General features: G+C 37.1%; 1 protein-coding gene across 1 annotated transcript; it reads left to right on the plus strand.

The window, feature by feature from the left end:
- The first annotated feature begins 2,869 nt into the window (after positions 1-2,869).
- Positions 2,870-21,415, plus strand: LOC149298226 (sodium- and chloride-dependent neutral and basic amino acid transporter B(0+)-like). Its single transcript, XM_089487673.1, has 14 exons — positions 2,870-2,911; positions 6,549-6,693; positions 9,159-9,290; positions 10,576-10,737; positions 11,300-11,435; positions 12,339-12,471; positions 13,334-13,474; positions 14,191-14,419; positions 16,157-16,282; positions 16,947-17,065; positions 17,153-17,252; positions 17,758-17,867; positions 20,112-20,279; positions 21,263-21,415. Exons 1-14 carry the CDS (start codon positions 2,870-2,872, stop codon positions 21,413-21,415), a joined length of 1,896 nt encoding a protein of 631 aa, XP_089343799.1.
- The last annotated feature ends 1,242 nt before the right edge of the window (positions 21,416-22,657 follow it).

A 22,657-nucleotide genomic window follows, 5' to 3' on the forward strand; every position in this document is an offset into this window, starting at 1 on the left:
CATTTTGAAAACACTATATCATAAAGAGTGTATGATGTATTTTTCTCCCAAACTGAGCCTCCTTTAACCCTTCTTCAGTCCCACCACTAATGATAAAAATGCAGTATCAATTGTCAATGTCAGGGTGGACATGGCACTTTAAGGTCAGTGGCCGCTTCATGACGTACAGTATTTGCTGCGACACAAACTCAATTTCCAGAGTATGAACAGTGATGGCAGAAGGAAAGTTTCTCACTTCCTGTCATGTGACATGACCAGCTAGTAAGAAGGTCATTTTATAGTGACAGGGGGGCAATCAGTAAGAGTGGAATCTGAAAGGTTCTCTGCTTGTAAGGAAAAGGCAAGTCTCAGAGTTACAAGATGTATCAGGTCAGGATCCCCCAGCCAGCAGCCTGCAGTCATGGGAGCAGAGATACCCTGTGCATGTATGTATGTAGGGATGTCTCTGTTAAATGTATATGTATGTGAACATTAACATTAACTATGTCTCAATTCAGCCAACCTGATGGGTACTTATTAGGGTTTTGACATAAAAAGATCTGCATTCATGAAACTGACATCTTTTTTTTTTAAATTTAAAATACTGATCATCAGGTGGAGCATGGGGTTTTCCAAGTGATTTTTTAGAAGGGGATGCAATAAAAAGATACTTACACAATCACAGTTTTCTTATACTATTGTTTTGTTTGGAAAGAGAGCTTAAGTGAAGCTTTAACATCAAAAAGGATTAATTCAATGAATACAAGAATGGAAATCACATATTGTGACACCTTCACATTCACAAATATATTATATTATTATAAGCAGATACATTCTGGTGCTGAATGGAAAAATATTCCAATATGTGTATAAACCTTTTGCTTAGATTTCTGTATATAATGCTTTCCATGTATTTAATGCACATTTGCATTGTGTTTTTATGACAAGAACTTGTCAACAATGCAATATCTCTCTCCTTGGGTGATGTCCTTGCTTGCATGACATGCCCCCACACTGATGGCATTCACTGATGTTATTACAAATTATCCACAAACTACTATATATTTTCACGATTGTTTAATGCTCATCAGATAATCTCTGAGAACTTTACAATACATGTATTAGGTCACGTACTTAATTAGGTTTTTATCTATACACTGATCAGCCATAACATTATGACCACCTACCTAATATTGTGTAGGTCCCCCTTTTGCTGCCAAAACAGCCCTGACCCATTGAGGCATGGACTCCACTAGACATCTGAAGGTGTGCTGTGGTATCTGCACCAAGACGTTAGCAGCAGATCATTTAAGGATGTGTCGGGGTGGCGCGTGTTTTCCAGGTAAACGACGCACCCGGCCATCCATGTGATGTAAAAGAAAATGTGATTCGTCAGACCAGATCACCTCCTTTCATTGCTCCTTCATCCAGTTCTTATGCTCACGTGCCCATTATAGGCGCTTTCGGCAGCAGACAGGGGTCAGCATGGGCCTCCTGACTGGCCTGCGGCTACTGAGCCCCATACACAACAAACTGCGATGCACTCTGTGTGTTCTGACTCCTTTTTATCAGAACCAGCATTAGCTCTTTCAGTAATTTGAGCTACAGTAGCTTGTCTGTTGGATTTGGCCAGCCTTCACCCCTCACATGCATTAATGAGCCTTGGCGGCCCATTACCCTGTCGCCGGTTCACCGCTTTTCCTTCCTTGGACCATTTTTGTACTGACCACTGCAGACCGGGAACCCCACACAAGAGCTACAGTTTTGGAGATGCTCTGACCCTGTCGTCTAGCTATCACAAATTGGCGCTTGTCAAAGTCACTAAGATCTTTAAGCTTGCCCATTTTCCTGCTTCTAACACACCAACTTTGAGGACGAAATGTTCACTTGCTGCCTAATATATCCCACCCACTGACAAGTGCCATGATAACAAGATTATCACTGTTATTCCCTTCACCTGTCAGTGGACCTAATGTTATGGCTTATCAATGTAGATACCTGGGTTTTGGCTCCAGGATGATTTATTTCTGGTAACAGTTTATTTAATGCACGTATTTGATGACCTCAATGTACTCGGGATGGGAGGGCATGTAAAAAAGGGCAGTGCACCCGGTCATACAGCCTCTGGTATTAACTGATGACTTTATACCACAAACAGAAAAGAAAGAGAATTAATATACGACTGGGGATACATTGACAGATTTGTACATATTTCACAATACTGTTAAAGTCAATCACTGTCTGTACATTGTGCAAGCAGCAGCTACAGATGGAGAGTTATTTGTCTCAGTCTTACTGAGATGTAGACTTTGGGTTTTGTTTCCACTATCTTGGATTAGCCGCTGTTACGTGCACACGGTAATGACACAGGCAGTGAATATGGTTATTGTATATGTTATACGGTTTGTCATAAAATACACACATTCCTGGGAACTCTCAGGTCTAAGGGTTTTTAAGTCAAAAGCAGAGTGAATGGGCAGATTTTCAGGTCACACAGTCTACCACTGACTCCTTTATATTGTACTCTTATACAATTATATATATGATTATATCTGAGCATGTCAGCTGGTACTGTTCTTATTAGTCTATCATGACTGAAATTCCTGCTTGAATACAAGTGGATAAATGCAGAATATCCGTACCTCCTGACCAATAACGGTTGACATTTGGTTGCAGATTTTATCCGTACATGGTTGTTGTGAAGATTTGGTCAGCTGTCACTAAGGTTATTCAGGAGACTGATGATAGCCAATTCCAACACCAACAGTTGCATTATACGGCCAGGGAAACGACTAAATGTTGAAAATATTCAACAATACATTCCTTAAATGCTGCTACAGTTTCAGTCCCAAAACATTAGAGGTCTCCAGACCCCTCACACATCTGGAGCATGGGGGACTTGGTCCACAAAGCTGGAGGCCAGGGCTACCTGGTGAGTTAGTGTTCACATCCTTCTGTGCAGTTTTGGACCTCTGATCTATGTTAACACCTGGGAACTTGAGGCAGGGTGCTGAATCCATAGAATAAACTGGAGTTGGCCTTCATTCTTGGCTTCTGTTCCTTTGCTAGTACCGTAGGGGAACCATAAGCTCTATGAAGTCTAAACCACCTTGGAATTTTTGTATTAGTTTATTATGTAATTGTTAATTGTATTATTATATTTACTTTATATTTGTGTTTCTAATCAAAGTACATCTGTGTGGACAGACAGGTACTGTACTTGACTACTACAGTCAGATATGCAAGGATGCCTGTGACTGTTGCTGGTTTTGTACTATGAACTATGAACATTGTAAAATCAATAAACAAAGAATTAAAAACAAAAAAAAAAGGATGGTTATATAAGCCATTCCGCTGTCACGCTTAGTGAGTCCCTAGTATAGAATCTTTGCAATGGGCTTTTAAAAGGTCAATATATTAAGAGTTGTGGTGGAGATGTTTGCATAAAAACTATGCCCCTTCAACCATGTTTATTGGAAGAGAAAGAGAGACAGCAGCAAGACAAACATGACGCTCTCAGCCGTCACTGCTCACTTTGATCCATCCCATAGCTAATAATCTACAATATATATCTGTATTTTGGAGCAACACTACATGTACATGTAAAACAAAAGGACATGATTTCTTTAAATAATTATGAAACTTTTGTACTGTATTTTGGCCAAAACCAACACGTCTCAAATACCAAGAAAAGAAATGTTAAGAAAGCCTCTATTGTCCGACATGCAAGGCTGGGATGCTCTAGGATATCCCTAGGAAGATACAAAGCTCATTTTAAGTTACTGACAACATTACTGTAGCGCTTTTAAAAGTGGGTCCCCAAATCAAATCATATCCACATTCTAGAAGCATATCAAAAAAAGTATGGCTTATTCTAGAAGCCAATACACTAGCTCTAGAGAGCAAAGATCACAAATAATGAAAAATCGCTTATGGCATATCAAAGAAATGAATGCCTCGATTATTTATAAAAATCTATGTTGACATATCACCCATTGGCTGGCACTTCATATGCAGCCTAATCCACCATACCTACAAATGTCCAGTCGACACTCTACTTCGATGATGGACCCTTGACCCATTTGGCAAAGCGTTCTAGTATTCATGCTACATCACTAGGGAAGCCCTTATCATCATCATCATTACAAAATAGCAAAACCTTTACAGTTCTATATCGTTCCAATGTATATTTGTTTAAGTAGTATTATGTTCTAAATATCACTGAGCACAAAGTCTGATAAACTTCAGCTATTTGAGGCAATATGCATCGTGAAATATCATACTGCCCAAGTATCACTGGTTAGGAGGGATATTCCCTATCTTGCAACCAAATCCCTATTCCCTTCTTCCTTCTTTCTAAGAGTGAAAATGTTTTGTGTATAGTTGAAATCATGTGTATAGAACAGCACAAAATGTGTTGATAAATATCCTTCTAAATGGTTCACTCAGTTACAAATCTTACATAAAAAGTCTCTTTAAAGCTCTGCCACCTACTCAAGCCTCTTACACAGAAGCACCCCTCTGGCCACTTGAAATGTTGAGAGGTAGGAATTTTACAGGGACTTATGAATATGCATCACTCAGTATCAAGTACAGAGTTTGTTACTGCTATAGCCTTATCCTGTAACTGAATGACATGGGAGGTGCTAACTACACACCTATGTAAAAACACACACACACACACTTATCCACGAGAATAAAAGCCAGGAGCTATAGAGTGCAACTTAACAGTAACAGCGCGACCCTGAGGAAGGAGAGAGATTCCAAAAAGTCAACTGGGTCATCATACAAACTGAAAACAAAGACTGGAATAATGGCCATCAAAAACATTTTAAGTTCGTGTACAAAATCAGGAAAGCAGGTGAGCAGTTTAAAGCCTTTTTAGCAAACAAGCGTGAGGGATAACTGTATCTGTGAGAGCTTCCAAAAAGATAAGACAACCTTTAGCATGGTGTGATTGCTTTATTTGCCTATTAGTTGGGGGAGTCGCAACTTGTATTTATTAGTTATGATTTATTTATTATTCTATTTATTAGTTATACCCTACTTATAGTTACAGAAAAGAATATAGATTTAAATTCCCATGCTTGTCATCCAAATAGTTCTGGTGGTTATGGTGGAACTTTTCACTTCAAAAGGACCCAAAATGGCAAATTATTAGCATACAATAATTTGTTGCGGAGCGTTATTTCTATTATACAATTATATCATTAATTTTATTTGTAATAACATGTTAATCAAGATATTATATTAACATATCACATTTATCACATATTTTAAAGAAAACAAAAACAGTACAAGGTCCAGAAAATACATAACTTTTAGGTAGAAAAATGACTTAATTACTTACTAAATACATTCTTGCAAGTTATTTAGCTGTAATCGGAATTACTTCATGAACTTTCATACCTTATAATCCATTTTGCATGTTGAGATGGTAGTTTTTGCTTCGGGTATACATCGTATCAAATAACATTGATATTTAATCATTAACCTCGTGTGGATTGAATAAGAGCTACCTATTGTTAATACTAGTAGCTCAATTACATCGTTTAACAGTAATTAATACCACCAGAAAAGATTACTACGACTAATTCATTACCAAAATTCAACCAGAAGGAGCAAGGTAACCTATTAAACCATAACTTTTAATAATTTATTTAAAAAAAATAACTAAGAAAAAAGAGATATAGCTATAAATGTAAAACTGAAAGGTATTTGCATAGGACAAAAAAAACAGATATGGAGCAGATCCCTGTAATTTCCAAATTTTCAGTCCCTGAAGCACATGTCGGGTTGATGACAGGGTGTTTGGGATTATTTGTCATCCAGTTTAGCTCCTTATTTTAATTTGTTAATTTTAAGTAAAATTCAGAAAGCTATATTGCTTTTTGAGCCACATTTATCTCAGGTTCTTAGCATCCTATTTCTATTTTGGTTGCTTAGCTAGCATCCCAGGATTAAATCTTTACTGTTCTAATGGATTATTTTGAAGTATATCAGTAAATAAGTATAAATGCAATGGGTTCATGATGGTACCTTTTGCTCTTTTTTGTCACATGAAGATGGAGGGACAGAGAAAGAGAAGGAAGTGGGGGTAATAAAAAAGAGCATTTTATGCTGAGTTGTCTTAAAACCAATGTTATTATTATTATTATTATTTTTATTATTATTTATTGTTCTATATAGCGCCATCAAATTCCGTAGCACTGTTATGGTCTAATCCTGGAAAATCTAATTGATAACTACAGCGATAAGAACCCTTTTCATATTATGCACCAAACCGTGGAGGGAAAATTGAAGGGAGAATATTTTTAGAATCTCAGAATCCTTCCATCCGCTACATGAGGAGCCTGCGATCTCTCTCCCTGTCTTCTCACCCTTCTCTCCCTTTCTTCTCTCACTCTTCCTCCACTCCTTTTCCCCCCTCTTCTCTCCTCTCCTCCCCTCAACTGAGTTAATAATTTAACCAATATTCCTGATCAGCGTCTATAGCCAGGAGCCAAAAATATTAAATATTGATAAAACTATCCACAAGAAAAATAATATTCTACTGTCTACCCATTCAGGACTCCCATGCTGATTCTACTGATGAAAACAAGGAACGTGGAAACTGGACCAGAAAATCAGACTACCTTCTGTCAATGATTGGTTATGCTGTTGGACTGGGAAATGTCTGGAGATTTCCTTACCTGGCTTATAAGAATGGAGGAGGTACAGTATTTTAAGGATATATTCTGCTGAATTTAAATGCAGCATTACAAATGTCAGCCCTTGTACTGCCTGATGCCCCAAGCCGTTCCCAGAAATAAAATTTGCCTCATTCATAATTTGTGCCTTGATTACTTAATGACATGAAATAAGGAACTGATAGGTTGTTGCTGTTTAAACTACACGTGTTTATGTGATTATTATATTTGTGCACATGGACCAAAACAATTTTAACAAAATTTTTGTGTAGTTTTTGACCTATTAGTTTTCAGACAATAATTTCATTCCCTGTCCTTTTGGTTCAGACAGAATTCAGAGAGCTTCTTTATTAGGGGGGAAAAATAGGAAAAACACACTCACTCTCACAATATCTAATCATCATTCTCTGTGTCTCCACAGCTTTGCTTCTTGTTCTTCACTTCTTCTCCTTCTTTTTCCTGTTCTCTGCTTCTTCATTATTCTTTCTTCTACAGTGATCCTCTGCGTTACCCTTGGCTCCTGGTGCACTTCCACATCAGGGTGGAGCCTTGGTGTGCTCTCCACTGATTGGAGGTTGTCCTCGTGTTGCATGCTGAGGCCCCTTCCCTGATGCGGAAGTGCTCCAGGAGCCAATAATAATAATACAGATAGATCTGCAGAGAAAGAAAACTGTAAAAAAACATCAATGTCAATATCCTTCTGGAGATGGGGTCTCCGGAACTGTACATAATACGAAAGGTAAGGTCTGACCAGAGATCTGTAAAGTGGCAGAAACACCCCATCTAAGGTTTGGGTGACTTTACAACAGGACAATTGTTGAATGCCCAGATGGACCGTACGGTACTCCTCTGCCATCAAATTGTATGTTACTATGTTTAAATGAGTTTTAATCAACCCCTTGCTTAATTCCATTATTTTTAGCAGTGCTGTCTATGGGGCACACAGACAGGATTACATGATAAACATATGATCAGAACCAGATCAACTCATTCCCATCCAAGCAGTCCTCTCCTATTGTCTCACTTCCCCCTCAACCACAGACTAGATTGTAAGCTCACAAGAGCAGGGCCCTATTCTCCTTTGCAACAGTTTTTTATTGTGTCTGATTCTAAATTGTTCTATCTGCCGGTTGAATCTGCCGGTGCTTTATAAATAAATGTAATGTAATAATCTATAACACTACTGCTTAGATGTGTTATAGAGTCATAATATATCAATTAGATAGTTTTAATACTTTATAAAGGGTTGTAACAGACTTGGGTGTCCTTGAACATAGAGATTCTGACACTTATTCCTAAAAATCATATGTGATTTTGAGCCTTCTCACTGGGCTACTTATTCTAAAAGGTCTCATTGTTTTTAGTGCTGGCCAATCAATGGCAGAATAAGGACAAACCCTTGTTGATTATTCAGTTTCCAGTTAATAAGTGACATGAATCTACAGGCCTACTTAAACTTTTACACACAATATCACACTTAATTAAAAAGGAACAAATATGATACCATCACAGATTTATACCTCCTTGTATACTTCTACAACTATGCGTGTTCATGCAATTGCCATAAATCTAATTCTAATTCATACTTTGTATTTATTTTAACTCCGAACACAACTTGCAGAGTGATTAAAAAGATAGACGCGCCTTACATTGTATCAGAAGGGATTTATTAAGTAAACACAGCCACTGACTAACCTCCACAAAGGAATTTAGAGCAATCTCGAATTTTTTTAGTCGCTAAGTAATAATGGGTTTTCCATATTTAGTACACATATTATGAATAGGAAATGGCAATGATCCAATTTACAGAATTGTTTTCATTCCATGGCGACATCAAGATTGCTTTACGATCTAAAAGCAAAGTTTGCTCCACGTATGCCTTAGGAAAAATGACTTTCCATAAAAGAAAGGGTCTTGACTAGGGTGAGCACATCAGCCATTTTTTTTCAGGACACATACAAGTTTCACATGCTAGTGTATGTTCATGTGCATCTAGCTTGCACATATGTGAAATGTGTATGTGTCCTCTAAAAAAGTGGCTGATGTGACAATTATTATAATTATTTATGGATTTATATAGCACATATTCAGCAGTGCTGTAAAATGGGTAAACAGGACATAACAAGTAGTGCATCACATAACGATTTGGATTTACTGAAACCAAAGTTGAAGAGGGATCCAAGAAGTTTATAATCTAGAAAATTCCATGTTGAGGAGCCACTTTCTCTTTAATATCTTATCCTCAGGGGTGGTTCTTATTCTGAAAAATCCCTTATTAGGTTTGGCTGGATTATGCAATTACAACAAACGATTTCAACCAACTACATTTGAATTAAAAATTGCCATATAGTCAAGATCAAGATCTTTTAATTTTTAATATATATATATATTTTATATTTAATCTAATATAAACTTTAATTCTATAGTATTAACTGCATAACACACAGTACTTTTTGCTTTTAACTGATAATGTATATATTCTTCACACAGGAGCCTTCCTGATCCCTTACACCATCATGCTTGCACTTGCTGGACTCCCTTTGTTCTTCTTGGAATGTTCGATAGGGCAATTCTCGAGTTTGGGTCCCATTTCTGTGTGGAGGGTTGTGCCAATTTTCCAAGGTATACCCATACTGCACCTGTGAATACAATATTACTTCTGTACATCATCATCATCATCCTTTTCTATATCCTTATGAATCCTTAATGAATCACAGTACTCATTAAGTAGGGTTTTGGAGTCCTTGTTATTGAATCAGATTTAAGTGGCAGACAGACAGATGAATTATTACATGCCTTGTATTAATAATGTTCTGCAAAATATATATCATCTAAAGGTAAGAACTGTTTTCCTAAGCCTTTTTCTGTGCAAGCAATATGATCTTTGGCAGGTGAATGGCATATGGCTTTAGAAAAACACGTTCAGATTTTATTTACACAAGAGGGATGAGGAAGTTGGCAGAAATAAATATTGTCCCACAGTTTGGTAGATCACTGAGTTTACTCTGTAATTACAGGAAATGGTTTTTTTTAAGAGTTTAAATATTATGTTCTCCTTCTGGTCCAAATAGTAAATCTAAAAAAGTATTCTTAGCTGGTCATGTATAAAGATCCTCTCTGGCATAAGGTAGCAAAGGTGTGACAGCTCACAAATTATTCATACGATTATCCCCATATCCCCTTGTCGGTCCTTCTGGAATTCTCCCTATTAAAGTTAAACTTATTTTAAAAGAAGGAATGTCTCCATCATTACTGTTAGATGTAATATTAGGAAGATTTACTTTATTGAGAAAGTGGTAGATACATGGAACAGCCTCCTAGCAGAAGTGGTAGAAAACAGGGAGTTTAAACATGCATTGGAATATACATAAACCTATCCTGACTGTAAGACAAGACCAAGGACTTACAAAGGTCTAAGTCTCTGCATCAGGAAAACTGGGCAGCGTAAATGCACGGAATGGTACTTATCTGCCGTCAAAGCATCCCCAAAAGCATACCCAGGGATTTTCCAATAAAATGTTCTCTGTTTCCCAAGATGTCTTATCAGGGGTTGTATTGGAATTCTGCTGTCACTTTCTGATTAATTAAAGATGGACAAAAACATTCATCACTCTTCTTAAAATGCTTTAAAATGATACTTTCTGCACCGTGTGCTTCTGGGAATGGTTTCCACCGCCATTGATGTCACGTATATCACGACATTAACAGTATGTGAAAGTGCACACTATATTTCAGGAATTAGAGGCTTCAATAAGCGGTTATTTTGCACCACGTCAAGTTTCATGGCAGATTTAGAGAAAGCTAAAAACCTTACAAGATATTCACAAATATTCTTACCGAAATGTTAATAGCTTGAAGGAGATGAATCAAACAAATGACCTAATAACATTGTTCTGCTTTTTTCTAGGTGTTGGTATCACCATGGTTCTCATTACGACGCTTGTTTCCATTTATTACAACGTCATTATCGCCTACAGTTTGTATTATATGTTTGCTTCATTCCAATCAATATTACCCTGGTCTGATTGTTTCGACTGGGCGGATGAGAAGTGCAGTAAGACAACACGAGGTTTGTACATCTCTTTGACATTCTTACAATCAAGTAAATATGTGAATTATACCAGACGAGCGCGGCATGTCCATGATACACATGATGTATGATTATATATGTCATATAACTATTCTTAAAAGGTCCTCAACTCATCATGGTCTATTTACATACTGTCACATTTACATTTGTAATAGGAAGATAAAACTCAACAAATTGTGTATGTATGGGTGTGACGGAATGGTATTCATCGTTGGATGGTTTAATATTGCTAATTATGATCCTGCTCGTTAGGTTGGTAGGATGAATGAACCTTTCCTATAAGTATAACTATAAGTACTAGAACTTGGGAATGTTTTTTTTTCCTCAAGTGAGGGTCTTGCATGCCTTTTGAACTATAAGAAGAATTCCATTCTGGAGTGACTGCATTCCAAGAGCACTTGGTTTCCGTCAGGAACTGACCCAACCCGCCATACTTTATCAAAGTTTTTAGTATCGGATTATCAAACTACCAATAGCATGGTGTATAGTTTGTTTTTTAGTCAACTTTAGTTACAATCTTACTGTTTTGTACCCGAACCAGGTTCATGTAATGTGACAATATCTGTAACTAACACCACATGGATGCCTTTAGAGTGGGTAAAAGAAAATAACTTAACCTGCATTGCAAACACTACAGTGCTGGAAGAGTCGGATCTGCCAAGCAAGCAGTACTGGGAGTAAGTTATTAATGCACCGAGATACATATATGTCTATATAGCCTCATTTGCATGGGAACAACCGGCATAGGTAGTTACAAACATTATGATCTGGTCACACCAGGAATGCATAAATCAGAATTTACATGGAACAGCCACACAAACATGTTTTAACTGCTGCTCTGCCCTCTGATAACCGTAAAACTGGAAGCTGACATGTTTAATTGTTCTTCCCGTTTAAGGTGGATATGTCCATCATATGTCCATACCTGGGAACACTCTGGGTTTGGAGAGTTCTCACTGTTGAAGGCAATGGGAACAATGTACTTACCATAGAATAAGCAAATATTATCCTCTATCTCTGCTGAAGTTAAGGCTATGTTGGGCTTATAGCACCCCCCAATATTTCGGGTGTGCACATTGATTAGGGGCAAGATCATGCAATTTTTCCCACCATACCCAAACAGACACCTTGTGGTGCTCAGGCGTTGAGCATCCTAAGGTGGCCACGTAGGAGCAGTGTTGGTGGTCTGTGCTCTTTCCTATGCCTCCTAACATTTCAAGTAGCCAAAGAGGGACGGTTTTCCTTTTTATGCGACTGTGAACTTTCAATACCTATTTTTGTGATTGAGTAAGGCATTGAGAGAAGGAATAATAAAGTACTCAATTTGCCTCATTGTGAAGTACTGTATAGGGCTGTATAGCATTGTGATAGACATACCCAGCACACTTTCTGAGCTCCCAGAAAACAGGGACCTCAAGGGAAGAAATAAGGCAGAGGGATTTGGCCTTTCTCAATTAAGATACATGAATGGTATCATTCTCTTAACTCAAACCAACATGTTGGTAATGTAATATCTATTTTGTAGGTGTAAAAAAATAAGATGGCAAAAGAAATCTAATTTTTTAAAATCTTTTTCTTAGAAAAGTAACACTTCAAAGTTCAGGTGGTCTCGGTGAAACTGGTGGAATTGTGTGGTACTTGGCTCTTTGTCTCCTTTTAGCATGGATAATTGTTGGAGCTTCCCTTTTCAAAGGAATTAAATCATCTGGGAAGGTAAAGACAAAATATATCTTATAGATATAAAGCATAGAGTTGAACAATGTTTTCCTGATGCAAAAACTCAAACCTTAATCAATCCTTGGTCTCACCTAAGATTAAACACAGCCATATTCCTCTTCTGTGCATGTTCCCTCACTGTAATATACTCTACTCCTTCTTCTGGGAGCTTCCTTCACTTATCCACCAACATCTTCATATAGTAGAACTTCCTTACGTTACATCTAAGCTCTTAAGCCCCTCGTTTTAGATTATGACCTATGCTTCTAACATTTCCCTCCTTTGAAATATACTTCCCTCTAGTACTTTGTTAAATCACTTTATGTATTTAAATGTTTCTATCGCATCTCCTCTCCCTCTCTGCTAGTTATACATATTGAGATCCCTCAGTCTCTCCTGATATTTTTTAACCCTGCAAACCATTCACTATTTTAGCAACTCTTCTCTGAATCTTCTCCAGAATGTCAATATACTTCTGGAGATGGAGAGAGATACTTCTAGCTGTACAACCCAGGGGCCTGATTGCTTTTAATAATGAGAACTTGGTCCTTGTTTCGGACCCACATTGAAAGACCTGGATAATTGTACAAGAGAGATACATGGCAAGATTCCATTTAGTTAAAATAATACTTTCCAACTCGAGTTGATTTTACCATAACATCATTTGATAAATAAATCTTATCTTTGACCAAAGTGGTACTATACTCTTCAAACACATAACTAATTAACCAGATATTATTGCATTGAGTGCTTAATGGTTCCTTATTACTAAGTGAGTAAATAATAATCAAATGTTTGTGATATTTCATTATTTTCATTATCTTGACATATATTGTGTGAATTTTTGTTGCCCACCAAGGTGGTTTACTTTACAGCAGTATTTCCCTACGTTGTCCTTATCATCCTGTTGGTTCGAGGAGCTACCCTGGAAGGAGCCTTTGAAGGGATTAACTATTATATCGGAACACAATCAAACTTTACAAAATTAATGGAGGCGGAGGTATGTGACCATTTTCTCTCCACATGCTTCTTGTGTCCATTAGTTTAACAGACTGCATATTAGCAAAAACAGATTTCTGTAAAAAAAATAGCTTCTAGCTGGGCACTAGTTTAAAATGTGATATAGCAGCCAGTGCCGGATTATTTAATAGGCACACTAGGTGCGTGCCTGGGAGCCCCTGGTGCTTTACTGGATAATCATTATCATTTTTTTTATGACACCACAATACTATCATTACAGCTCGTACTGTGTGCCAAGTGCCCAAAAGTAAGTGTAAATAAGTGTTTATTTGCTTGGGGGCTTTAAAAGCCATTTGTCCAGGGGCCCCAGATAGTCCTAACACTATACTGATGGCGGGCGACAAAATAACCTTTCCAGGATGAGGACCAATTTCTGCATTGTTTTATAGATTTGTCTATAGGGCATTATGTTTTCCATTGTTGGTCTATCTATTTTTATAGTTGCATTTTGGGTCTTTATGACCCCCCCCCCCCGATTATGGCTCATGAAGGTTGAACTATAGGTCTCAATTGTGGTAGCTACTTCTTTGTCTCAACTGCTTAAGAAATGTATGTCTTTTTATCTTTTGCACAAAAAGCCTTGCAGTGTGATACATTCTACTCAGCAAATGGCTTTTCAGTATTTTATGAAATTTTACATAGTAATCCATAATCGTTACTGCTAATGCAAATTACACACAATATTTTCCATTTCAGGTCTGGAAAGATGCTGCCACCCAGATCTTTTTTTCACTTTCTACAGCCTGGGGTGGATTAATAGCGCTTTCATCATACAACAAATTCCATAATAACTGCTACACTGATGCCATAATAGTTTGTGTCACAAACTGTGCTACTAGTGTTTTTGCCGGCTTTGCTATATTTTCTATCCTGGGTCACATGGCCTTTGTTTCAGAGAAACCTGTGCCAGATGTGGTGGATTCAGGTACTTTGTTTGGCTATACATTCATGATCTTATCCTTATCGTATTTCTACTCACTGTCGAATACTCCAGTCTATCCATTATTTCCACTTTCCAGTTCTAAAAATCTAGATAACCATTTTGTGATCCTCAGTCGGTTTTACCCACTAAATCATAAGTTTGCAGCTGCAGCTCTTCAATATTTTCAGGCAGCTGCATTTTAGGTATTTGTACGTTCCAGCTCAGTTACCTTAGCCCTGTCTACTAGACAAACACGCCTTGGGTTAAATAATAGAATAGATCCTTAATTCCCATTAGATCATTAAAATCGCCCAGCCAGACATTGTGACTAATGAAAGTCTATGGGGAACAGACTTCATTAGCACTGCCATAAAGTATCAGCTCAAGGTGGTGTTTGTGTGTGGTGTTTGTGTAAGGAAAGTCACCCAAAAATATCACATGACTGACAACAATGGCGGCCTCCAGATTATTGGAACATGAAATAAGTTTTCTTTAATGTTAAACTGCCTTCAACAGTTTGATGAATAAACCCAAATGTGTACTAGATCAGTAAAATGAAAAGTGGTTTCATTAAGATACACGTTCAAAAATTCACTCTGGAACATCAGGAATGCCTTTAGAGTAACGTGTAAAGTTTGTATGTGTTCTATTAACTACAAAGTAGATATCCTTGACCATTGGAAAAAGAGTAAAGGTAAAATCCACATTTAATGTCAATGCCCTGGGAGTTAGAAATATATCTATGAAAAAATAATGCAGAGATGCTATGTGATAACACAATTAATTTCCACCATTACAAAATATGATTAGGCCTAGTGTGTTCATTATTAATCGTTATACCCAGGGCTGCCTTTACCACAGAGAAATAGGGACAGTGGTCTAGGGCCCCAACCTCCTCAGGGACCCGTGGACAGCTTTCCGTTTCATGTTGATTGTCCTTCGCTGACCTGACTGAACCCTGGCTGACGGGGGAAATATCAACGGTGGAGAAACCAGTTTGATGGAGAACAACAGTGTTCACTTCCCCCTGCCTCAAGTGGTTTGTTCCATGTGCACTTCCTTCACAATAGTGACCCTATAGGTCACAAAGCCACATAAAAGCCCCACCCAGGAAAACGTGTAATTACACACCCTGAAATAAATGGCGGGGGAAAAGTAGGGAGCTACGGGTTCAAAGCAAAAAAAATATCCCTAAATATCATAAAATCTCTTAGCTTCTCTTCTGCCTGAGGAAGTAATACTTGTAGTGCAGTAATAGATGTGCCTTTTATTATGCACAGAAAATAATTAGTAAAATGTAGTTGTCATAAAGACACACACACATATATATATATATATATATATATATATATATATATATATATATATATATATACTATACATTTATAATTAAAGATGTCCCTGCCTATAAGATTTTACACAAAGCAGCCCTGAATGTGCTTTTGAAAGGGAGAATGCAGTTTTTTGGAAGTTTCCCTGTGCCTCCTTAAACATAAAATATGATGGAAAATGTACACATTCACACATTTACTCAACGTTACAGTCTATAACGATCTCTGGGTAAGCACAAGGGGGACAGTGACATAAAGCAGGACTGTCTGTGAAAACCAGGACTGTTGGGAGGTACACTGAGCAGTTGCTAGTATAAAAATACTCCTCGTGGTATTAGAATGAGAATCATTAGAATTTCCCAAACCAACAGTAACTGTAGTAACTTGTGATCTTGTACTTATCCCTTAGGTTTTGGACTGGCGTTTATAGCATACCCTGAAGCTTTGTCACAGTTACCAGTCTCTCCTCTGTGGTCATTTCTGTTTTTCTTTATGCTCTTGACCTTGGGCCTGGACTCTCAGTTTGCCATGATAGGTAAGTGGACCGTGTTGGGTAACCGGGCTTAAAGTATCTCTACAAAGGGTTCATGTCCAGGATCCCTTTCTATAAAATGAGTGCAGAAAGTTTAATGTATATTATATATATATATATATATATATATATATATATATATTTATATATCTGCTGAAATTCTCTCTCTTAAAATAGATCAATTTCTTCAATGTCGTTTGAAAAAATCTCTAAACATGAAATTTGGATACATATTGAATTAAATTATAAATTATTGAAGAATTTTACAGTACTCAAAATATTTGCCCTGGTAAACAAAAATTAAATAATTTTATTAATGATCCTCCTTTAAAAACATGAATAGTGATGTAACATTACAATCTATCTGTGTCATACTTCTTTAGGGTTCTGCACTTCCTGTTACACAGTAGAGCCACCTATTGGCTTTATTAACTAAATATCTGTCCTGCTATGAAAAATGTTGAATTTTATCCTAATGAGCCATGTTGGCAGACAGAATAAATCTTTCGAAAAACAATATGCTTTTTAAAGCAAGCAGTTAGGAGCAGCACTCTTAGAAATGTGTCTTATAATATGATAGTTAACAGTACTTAAAACAAAAGGATTGTTTTTTACATTATATTTGTAAATAAAAATGTAATCTATCAGTTGATTTGTGCGTCTGCAGAAACAATAACTACGTCCATTCAAGATGCATTCCCACAAATAATGAGGAAAAGGCGGATTCCCATCACTATTGCATGCTGTGCCTTTCTTTTTCTTCTTGGGCTTGTGTGTGTTACCCAGGTAAGGCGTCCTTATCTACAAATAATTCAACTGATGACATATTTAAATAGTTTTTTATATAAATCCTGGCTCGCACTTTTTTTATAGGCAGGAATTTACTGGGTTAACCTGATCGATTACTTCTGCGGTGGATGGGCGATTCTCATTGCTGCAGTTCTAGAACTTGTTGGAGTGTGCTGGATTTATGGTAAGGTGGCCATACACAGTCGCTGATAAACACACTGGATTAAGCAAATATTAACAGTAATTCCATTGCAACCATTATTGCATAAAATATTATATCAGAAGTAATTAATGTTAAATATAATTGCTTTATGTAGAACCATAAGCTCCTAAATAACCTTTCCTTCTGTCCATCTTATGTTGTGCCTTAATATTTTTCTCTGGGCACTTTGTTTTAAGCTAGTAGTGAAGATTTAAAATGTTAAGCATCTTAGTGATCGGTGACTTGAATACCAATGTACTGGTGAATGAATGAAGTTTTACTCCTAGTAAATAGTGAATAAGGAAAAACTCTCCTGAACTCTTTGTTCACTAGAGGGCAATATCTGTCCGTTCTTAGCGGCAGACAGATAAAGACATAGATCGTATTACTCCTTGTAACGTGTCTTTTCTGATAGAATCATATGTCTATTTGGCATCTCTGCATCATTTACCTTCACAAATTGACTCATTCATGATTTGTCTGGCAGGTGCTAACAGGTTCATTAAGGATATTGAAATGATGATTGGAAAGAAACACTGGGCTTTCTGGCTGTGGTGGAGAGCCTGTTGGTTTTTCCTTTCACCTGTCCTATTGACAGTAAGTAATCTTTAAGGATCCTTTGTATTAGTGTTTACGTGGAAATATTTTTATGTTGTATCCTTATTGACATTTTATTTTTTTCTTTTAAAATAAAAAAATCTAGGCAACCACATTTCCAGGCTCTTGCTAGAAATTGACATGTTCTGGGATGTCTATTAAAATACTCTGTAGTCATTTCAGCTTACAATCAAAATATTTTAATAATGACTGGTCTGTGCATTACAATATATATATTAAAAGTTTTATCAATGGGTTAATTGAATGTATCAGTAAAATATATACCCTAAAGATATATAATACGCATTCACCCATCTATCGTGCTAAATTTGGGCACAATCTTAGCTTTAATGAATACGACAGCTGGGTGTTACCTTGTTTTTGTCTCTATCTTTGCATACAGATACATAGAGGGAGTCATCAGAATCATGCTGGACTGGCACTTTAAGGCCAGAGGCCGCCGGTTGGGTATGTCCAGCCGCATGCTACATTTTTTTGTTCATGTAGCGTCCGGCCTGGCATATCCAGCCTCTGGTCGTAGATAGTTTGTGGGGGGATACAGTAGCGTATGGCCATTTAACCACGGAAGGTCGTATGTCCCTGTTTTTAGGGCACAGTCCATTAAGTCCATTAAGACTTCTGTCCCTGGTTTCTATTTAGCCCTGGAATCATTCATTGAAAGGTGAATTAATTTTCAATAAAAGCAATATTTTGAAATGTCAAGATATTTATCATAGTCCATGACATTATAAAAATCCCCTCCAGCCAAGTGATTTGATTTAATACTACCTTGAAAAATAACATCACTGGTATTGAATGTGATAAAAGATATTTATGTTCATATATGAACCAAAACAAAAGTTTATTTCTCATTGCGTTTCCTTTATTATGGATACATTCCATTTTTATTCCACCAAGTACACTGTTTATTTTCTGCTCCTTAACTTGAATGTGTTTGAATCATATAAACAAAGCAGTAAAACATCCCCAAGTTTCATAAACATTAGGCAGCAACTTAAAAAAATGGACAGTTGATGTGAGTGCCTGCTTTGCTTTATAGGGATAGATAGTAATGCAGTACCTCCTGCATACATCCCAAGTGTCCCATTTTGTCCAGGAGAGTCCTGATCTTGGGCCAGTAATGGATATCAGTGGATCTCCTACTGAGCTGTGAAACTGACAGAGGTCTGTGTTATTGTAGCACAGACCTTAATTGCAGTACCCACATGGCTGGCTTGTGTCACATTGAACCAGAATATGATGTAATATCCCATTATGTGATGATGAATACATTGTAATTGAACGTGTAAGGCAGGTTTATTGTCCTATCCTCACCTTTAACCATTCCGCCTAAAAAGTTGTTCAATTACATGCACCGGAACTTTTGTTTGGGGGGGGGGGGCATGCTTCTCTAAAATAGAAACCCTACTCATGCTCTATAAATTCTTACTTATTGTGTATGAGTGATATACAGTCCGCTCATACAAGCCTCCACTCGCGTTGTAATGCCTGCAAACTTTTCATGTCATTTACTATTATTCATTAATTATTATGATTCCATTATTAATGAACACATCCATTTGCGCCGCAGACTAAATTATGATTTCAATCTAGGTCAACCCTACCCTAGTTAATTATTATGATAAATCAGTATATTCGCTGTAAAGCAAATATGCATTTTTTTTACATGTGTACAATATAAAGATTCAATCTAAATCACAAAATTCCCAATAGAGTTTATCCTCTAGACAAAGACATGGAAACACACAGAGAAGGAATGTCGCCCATTGTTTCACGGGCTCCCTTGTTTGTACATGCTTCTTAATTGATTCACGGCTTGGCCGTTACACAGTCTGGGCAAATACCTGGGCCAGTGAAACACTGCTCGTATATTAAGGGCCAGCAGAGTGCCTGAGACCATGATTGAGGTTGCCTGGACAATTTTGAATCCCAGAGTGCTGTCTAAGATCGATGTTACTGTCCGACTGTCCATTGTATCTGGCCTCATTTGGTCATAGAACATACGGGGCGAATGCTACTGGACCTTGGCCTTAATTTCCATTCCAAAGGGCATGTACTATTTGACTTTTAGGCTCTTTTGTTTTAAACGCCAGGGCCTAGTCTTTGCCCCAGTTGGTCCCTTTAAATCTCATTGGATTCAAATAAATTACTTGGTAGCTAGAACTTAGTAGTGAATAGGGACGTTTGCGTTCAGTCTTATATACCTTCCTATCTACTTCACAGGCAATCCTTCTGTGGTCCCTCATTACCTTTGAATATCCATCATATGGCACTGTATTGTACCCCACCTGGGGAGTGGCAGTTGGCTGGTGTATGATCGGCTTCTGCGTTCTGTGGATACCTATTGTAGCTATACTGAAAATTGTGCGGGCAAAAGGCAGTGTGATCCAAGTAAGTCATTCCAAGAATACAAATTCACATAAGGAAATGTAACAATATACAAAACTCATTTAGTGTAATGTAAGTAGTAAAATTAAAATATTACAATGAATTGTAATAGATAAAATCAACAAATGAAATAGTACAAATACTATTTAAAGTTTGTTTGAGTTGTTGTTTAATGTAAGACTTATGTCTGTTCTATATTTATTATGCTTCTGCATACAGAGACTATACAGAGACATCAAGAACTTTATATCGTAGCCTCTAATTAAAAATGCTTTCAAGGCAGCAGTTTGGACAGGGAGCTGCTGCGTTCAGTGGCACATCCAGCCACAAGGGGACAATATACTGAAAGGAGAAATAAGGCTTTTTCAGGGCTTGTGAATGGTGACAGTGACCGAACACCTCAATCTGGGAGACCCTCGAGTGGTTAATAACAAAAATGCATTTATTTGCAATAGAAAATTAAATTAAAAAAGCCCCACTGGTGGAAATTTTTTTCAATAAAAAAATGTGACTTATTGCAATAATTCTAAAATGTGTTTTTCTCATCAATAGGGGAGTGAATCCCAAATTTGCACTTTTTTTTTTTTACTGTTAATTAGTGGGTCTATTTCTGTATGTGATAACTTTGACTATGTGACCATTCTTTTAGAACCTTCCATGTTCTAAAGGACCAAATGAAATGAAAACATGAAAAAATTTGAAATGTTTCTTCCTTTTTAAATAAAACAGTAGATAGTACCTAAACTCATTAGTATTACTCTCAGTCTCCTTCTGAGAGAACCACCCATAAGAAGATCTAATGTAGTATAATGCATTGAAAAGATCCATTATTATTTCATGCCATTTAATTATCTGGAAGAACAGGTTTTTGGGCGGGATCATGTATTACAAGTTTGGGGATTTTTTATTATCCTGCTCTATGCTGGTACAGAAAAATGACATATGATGAGCTACTCTATTGTAATTTAGTATATTTTTTTCTATAGGCTTCCAGAGCAACTAAAAACTGGGGACCAGCCTTAAGTCAACATCGAGGAGAGAGATACCAACACATTCCAGACAGCACCAAAGGAAAAAATATGGAAGAGATTCCTACTGTCAGTGGCTTGAGTGGATATGATAATAGTGCCTATCTCTGATCAATGCCAATGGCACAGAACTGTTGTAGATTTTTGTAAAATTGTTTTGTTTTTTTTCGATTTGGATTTTACAGAACAACCCAAGACTGTTGATTTTTATGAATTTGTGTGAAATAAAGTATTTATAACAATGATTCCAATAATGAAGTGTAGGTTTTTTTATATGCACTTTAAAAAGAAAATTAAGTATAAAGATATTAATAAAAAAATTCACAAAACCTTACCAAAGTACCCAAATAAAGGGTAGAAGTGTAAGAATGATCAGGCATTGGATACATCTCAGAAACTTGTATGCAAACCACAGAGTGAAAAAAAGTTTTTTTTCCACATATTTAAATAGGGTAACATTTATTATGCATGAAAAAAAATAAAGAAATGAAATGAGTACCAATCTATTTTTTTTCTTAACGAGGATAAAACCTGTAAAAATACTGCTTTTGTGTATTAAGTATTAGGAATCCAAAACAGTTAAAATCTTACCAGCAGAGCCAGCCCTAGGTTCTAAGCTAGAAGAGGGTGCCCCGGGCAGGAGTCTTTATGGGGCAGAAATGGTTAAATAGCTGAGTGCCCGGCATACACAGTCCTACAACTTGGGACAATGTCACATACCTCCCAATGTTTTGAATGACTAAAGATGGAAACATTAGGAATAGCGAGCAGGAATAGGGGACAGTGTTTACCAATGTGATCTGTTGATAGCTATTCGAGTAAGGGAATGAGAAGCAGAGTAATGTAGTTTATTTAACCAACTTATAAATGTGTTTTCTTCTGTTTATATATACACATCATTGTGACGTTTGGCTGCAAAGAACTGTGAGGCACTCATACCTAACAAACATTCTGAGCTCCTAGAAAAAGGGACATCAGGGGAGGAAAGGGCGACTACAAACTACACAGGGACCCTTGAGACCGTGACAAAGTGTAAAGTCAAGTCACTGGAAACTACCAACAAATCAACCAATATGTAATGTGTCATGCCATCCATGTATCGCCCACTGTTACAGAACTATGGAGTCTATGATATTCAAACATGGACACTTTTCTTTGTTTAGAACTATTGCTGACCATCATGTACTCCAGATGCCTACATTGGTACCTCGGTGTATGCCATATCTGGTTAATCTAAACTTGCATGCCTAACACTGAACAGTAGAAGCTGTAGTCATGTTATAGCCTTCTTTGCCACAGATGCCCTGTAGAAAGGAATGAGGTGCAGCATAAGTCAAGGGAAGGACTGTCATT

The sequence above is a fragment of the Sceloporus occidentalis genome, unplaced genomic scaffold (assembly GCF_023333645.1).
Source record: "Sceloporus occidentalis isolate IW3139 unplaced genomic scaffold, rSceOcc1.0.p SCAF_34, whole genome shotgun sequence".
Classification (NCBI taxonomy): domain Eukaryota; kingdom Metazoa; phylum Chordata; class Lepidosauria; order Squamata; family Phrynosomatidae; genus Sceloporus; species Sceloporus occidentalis.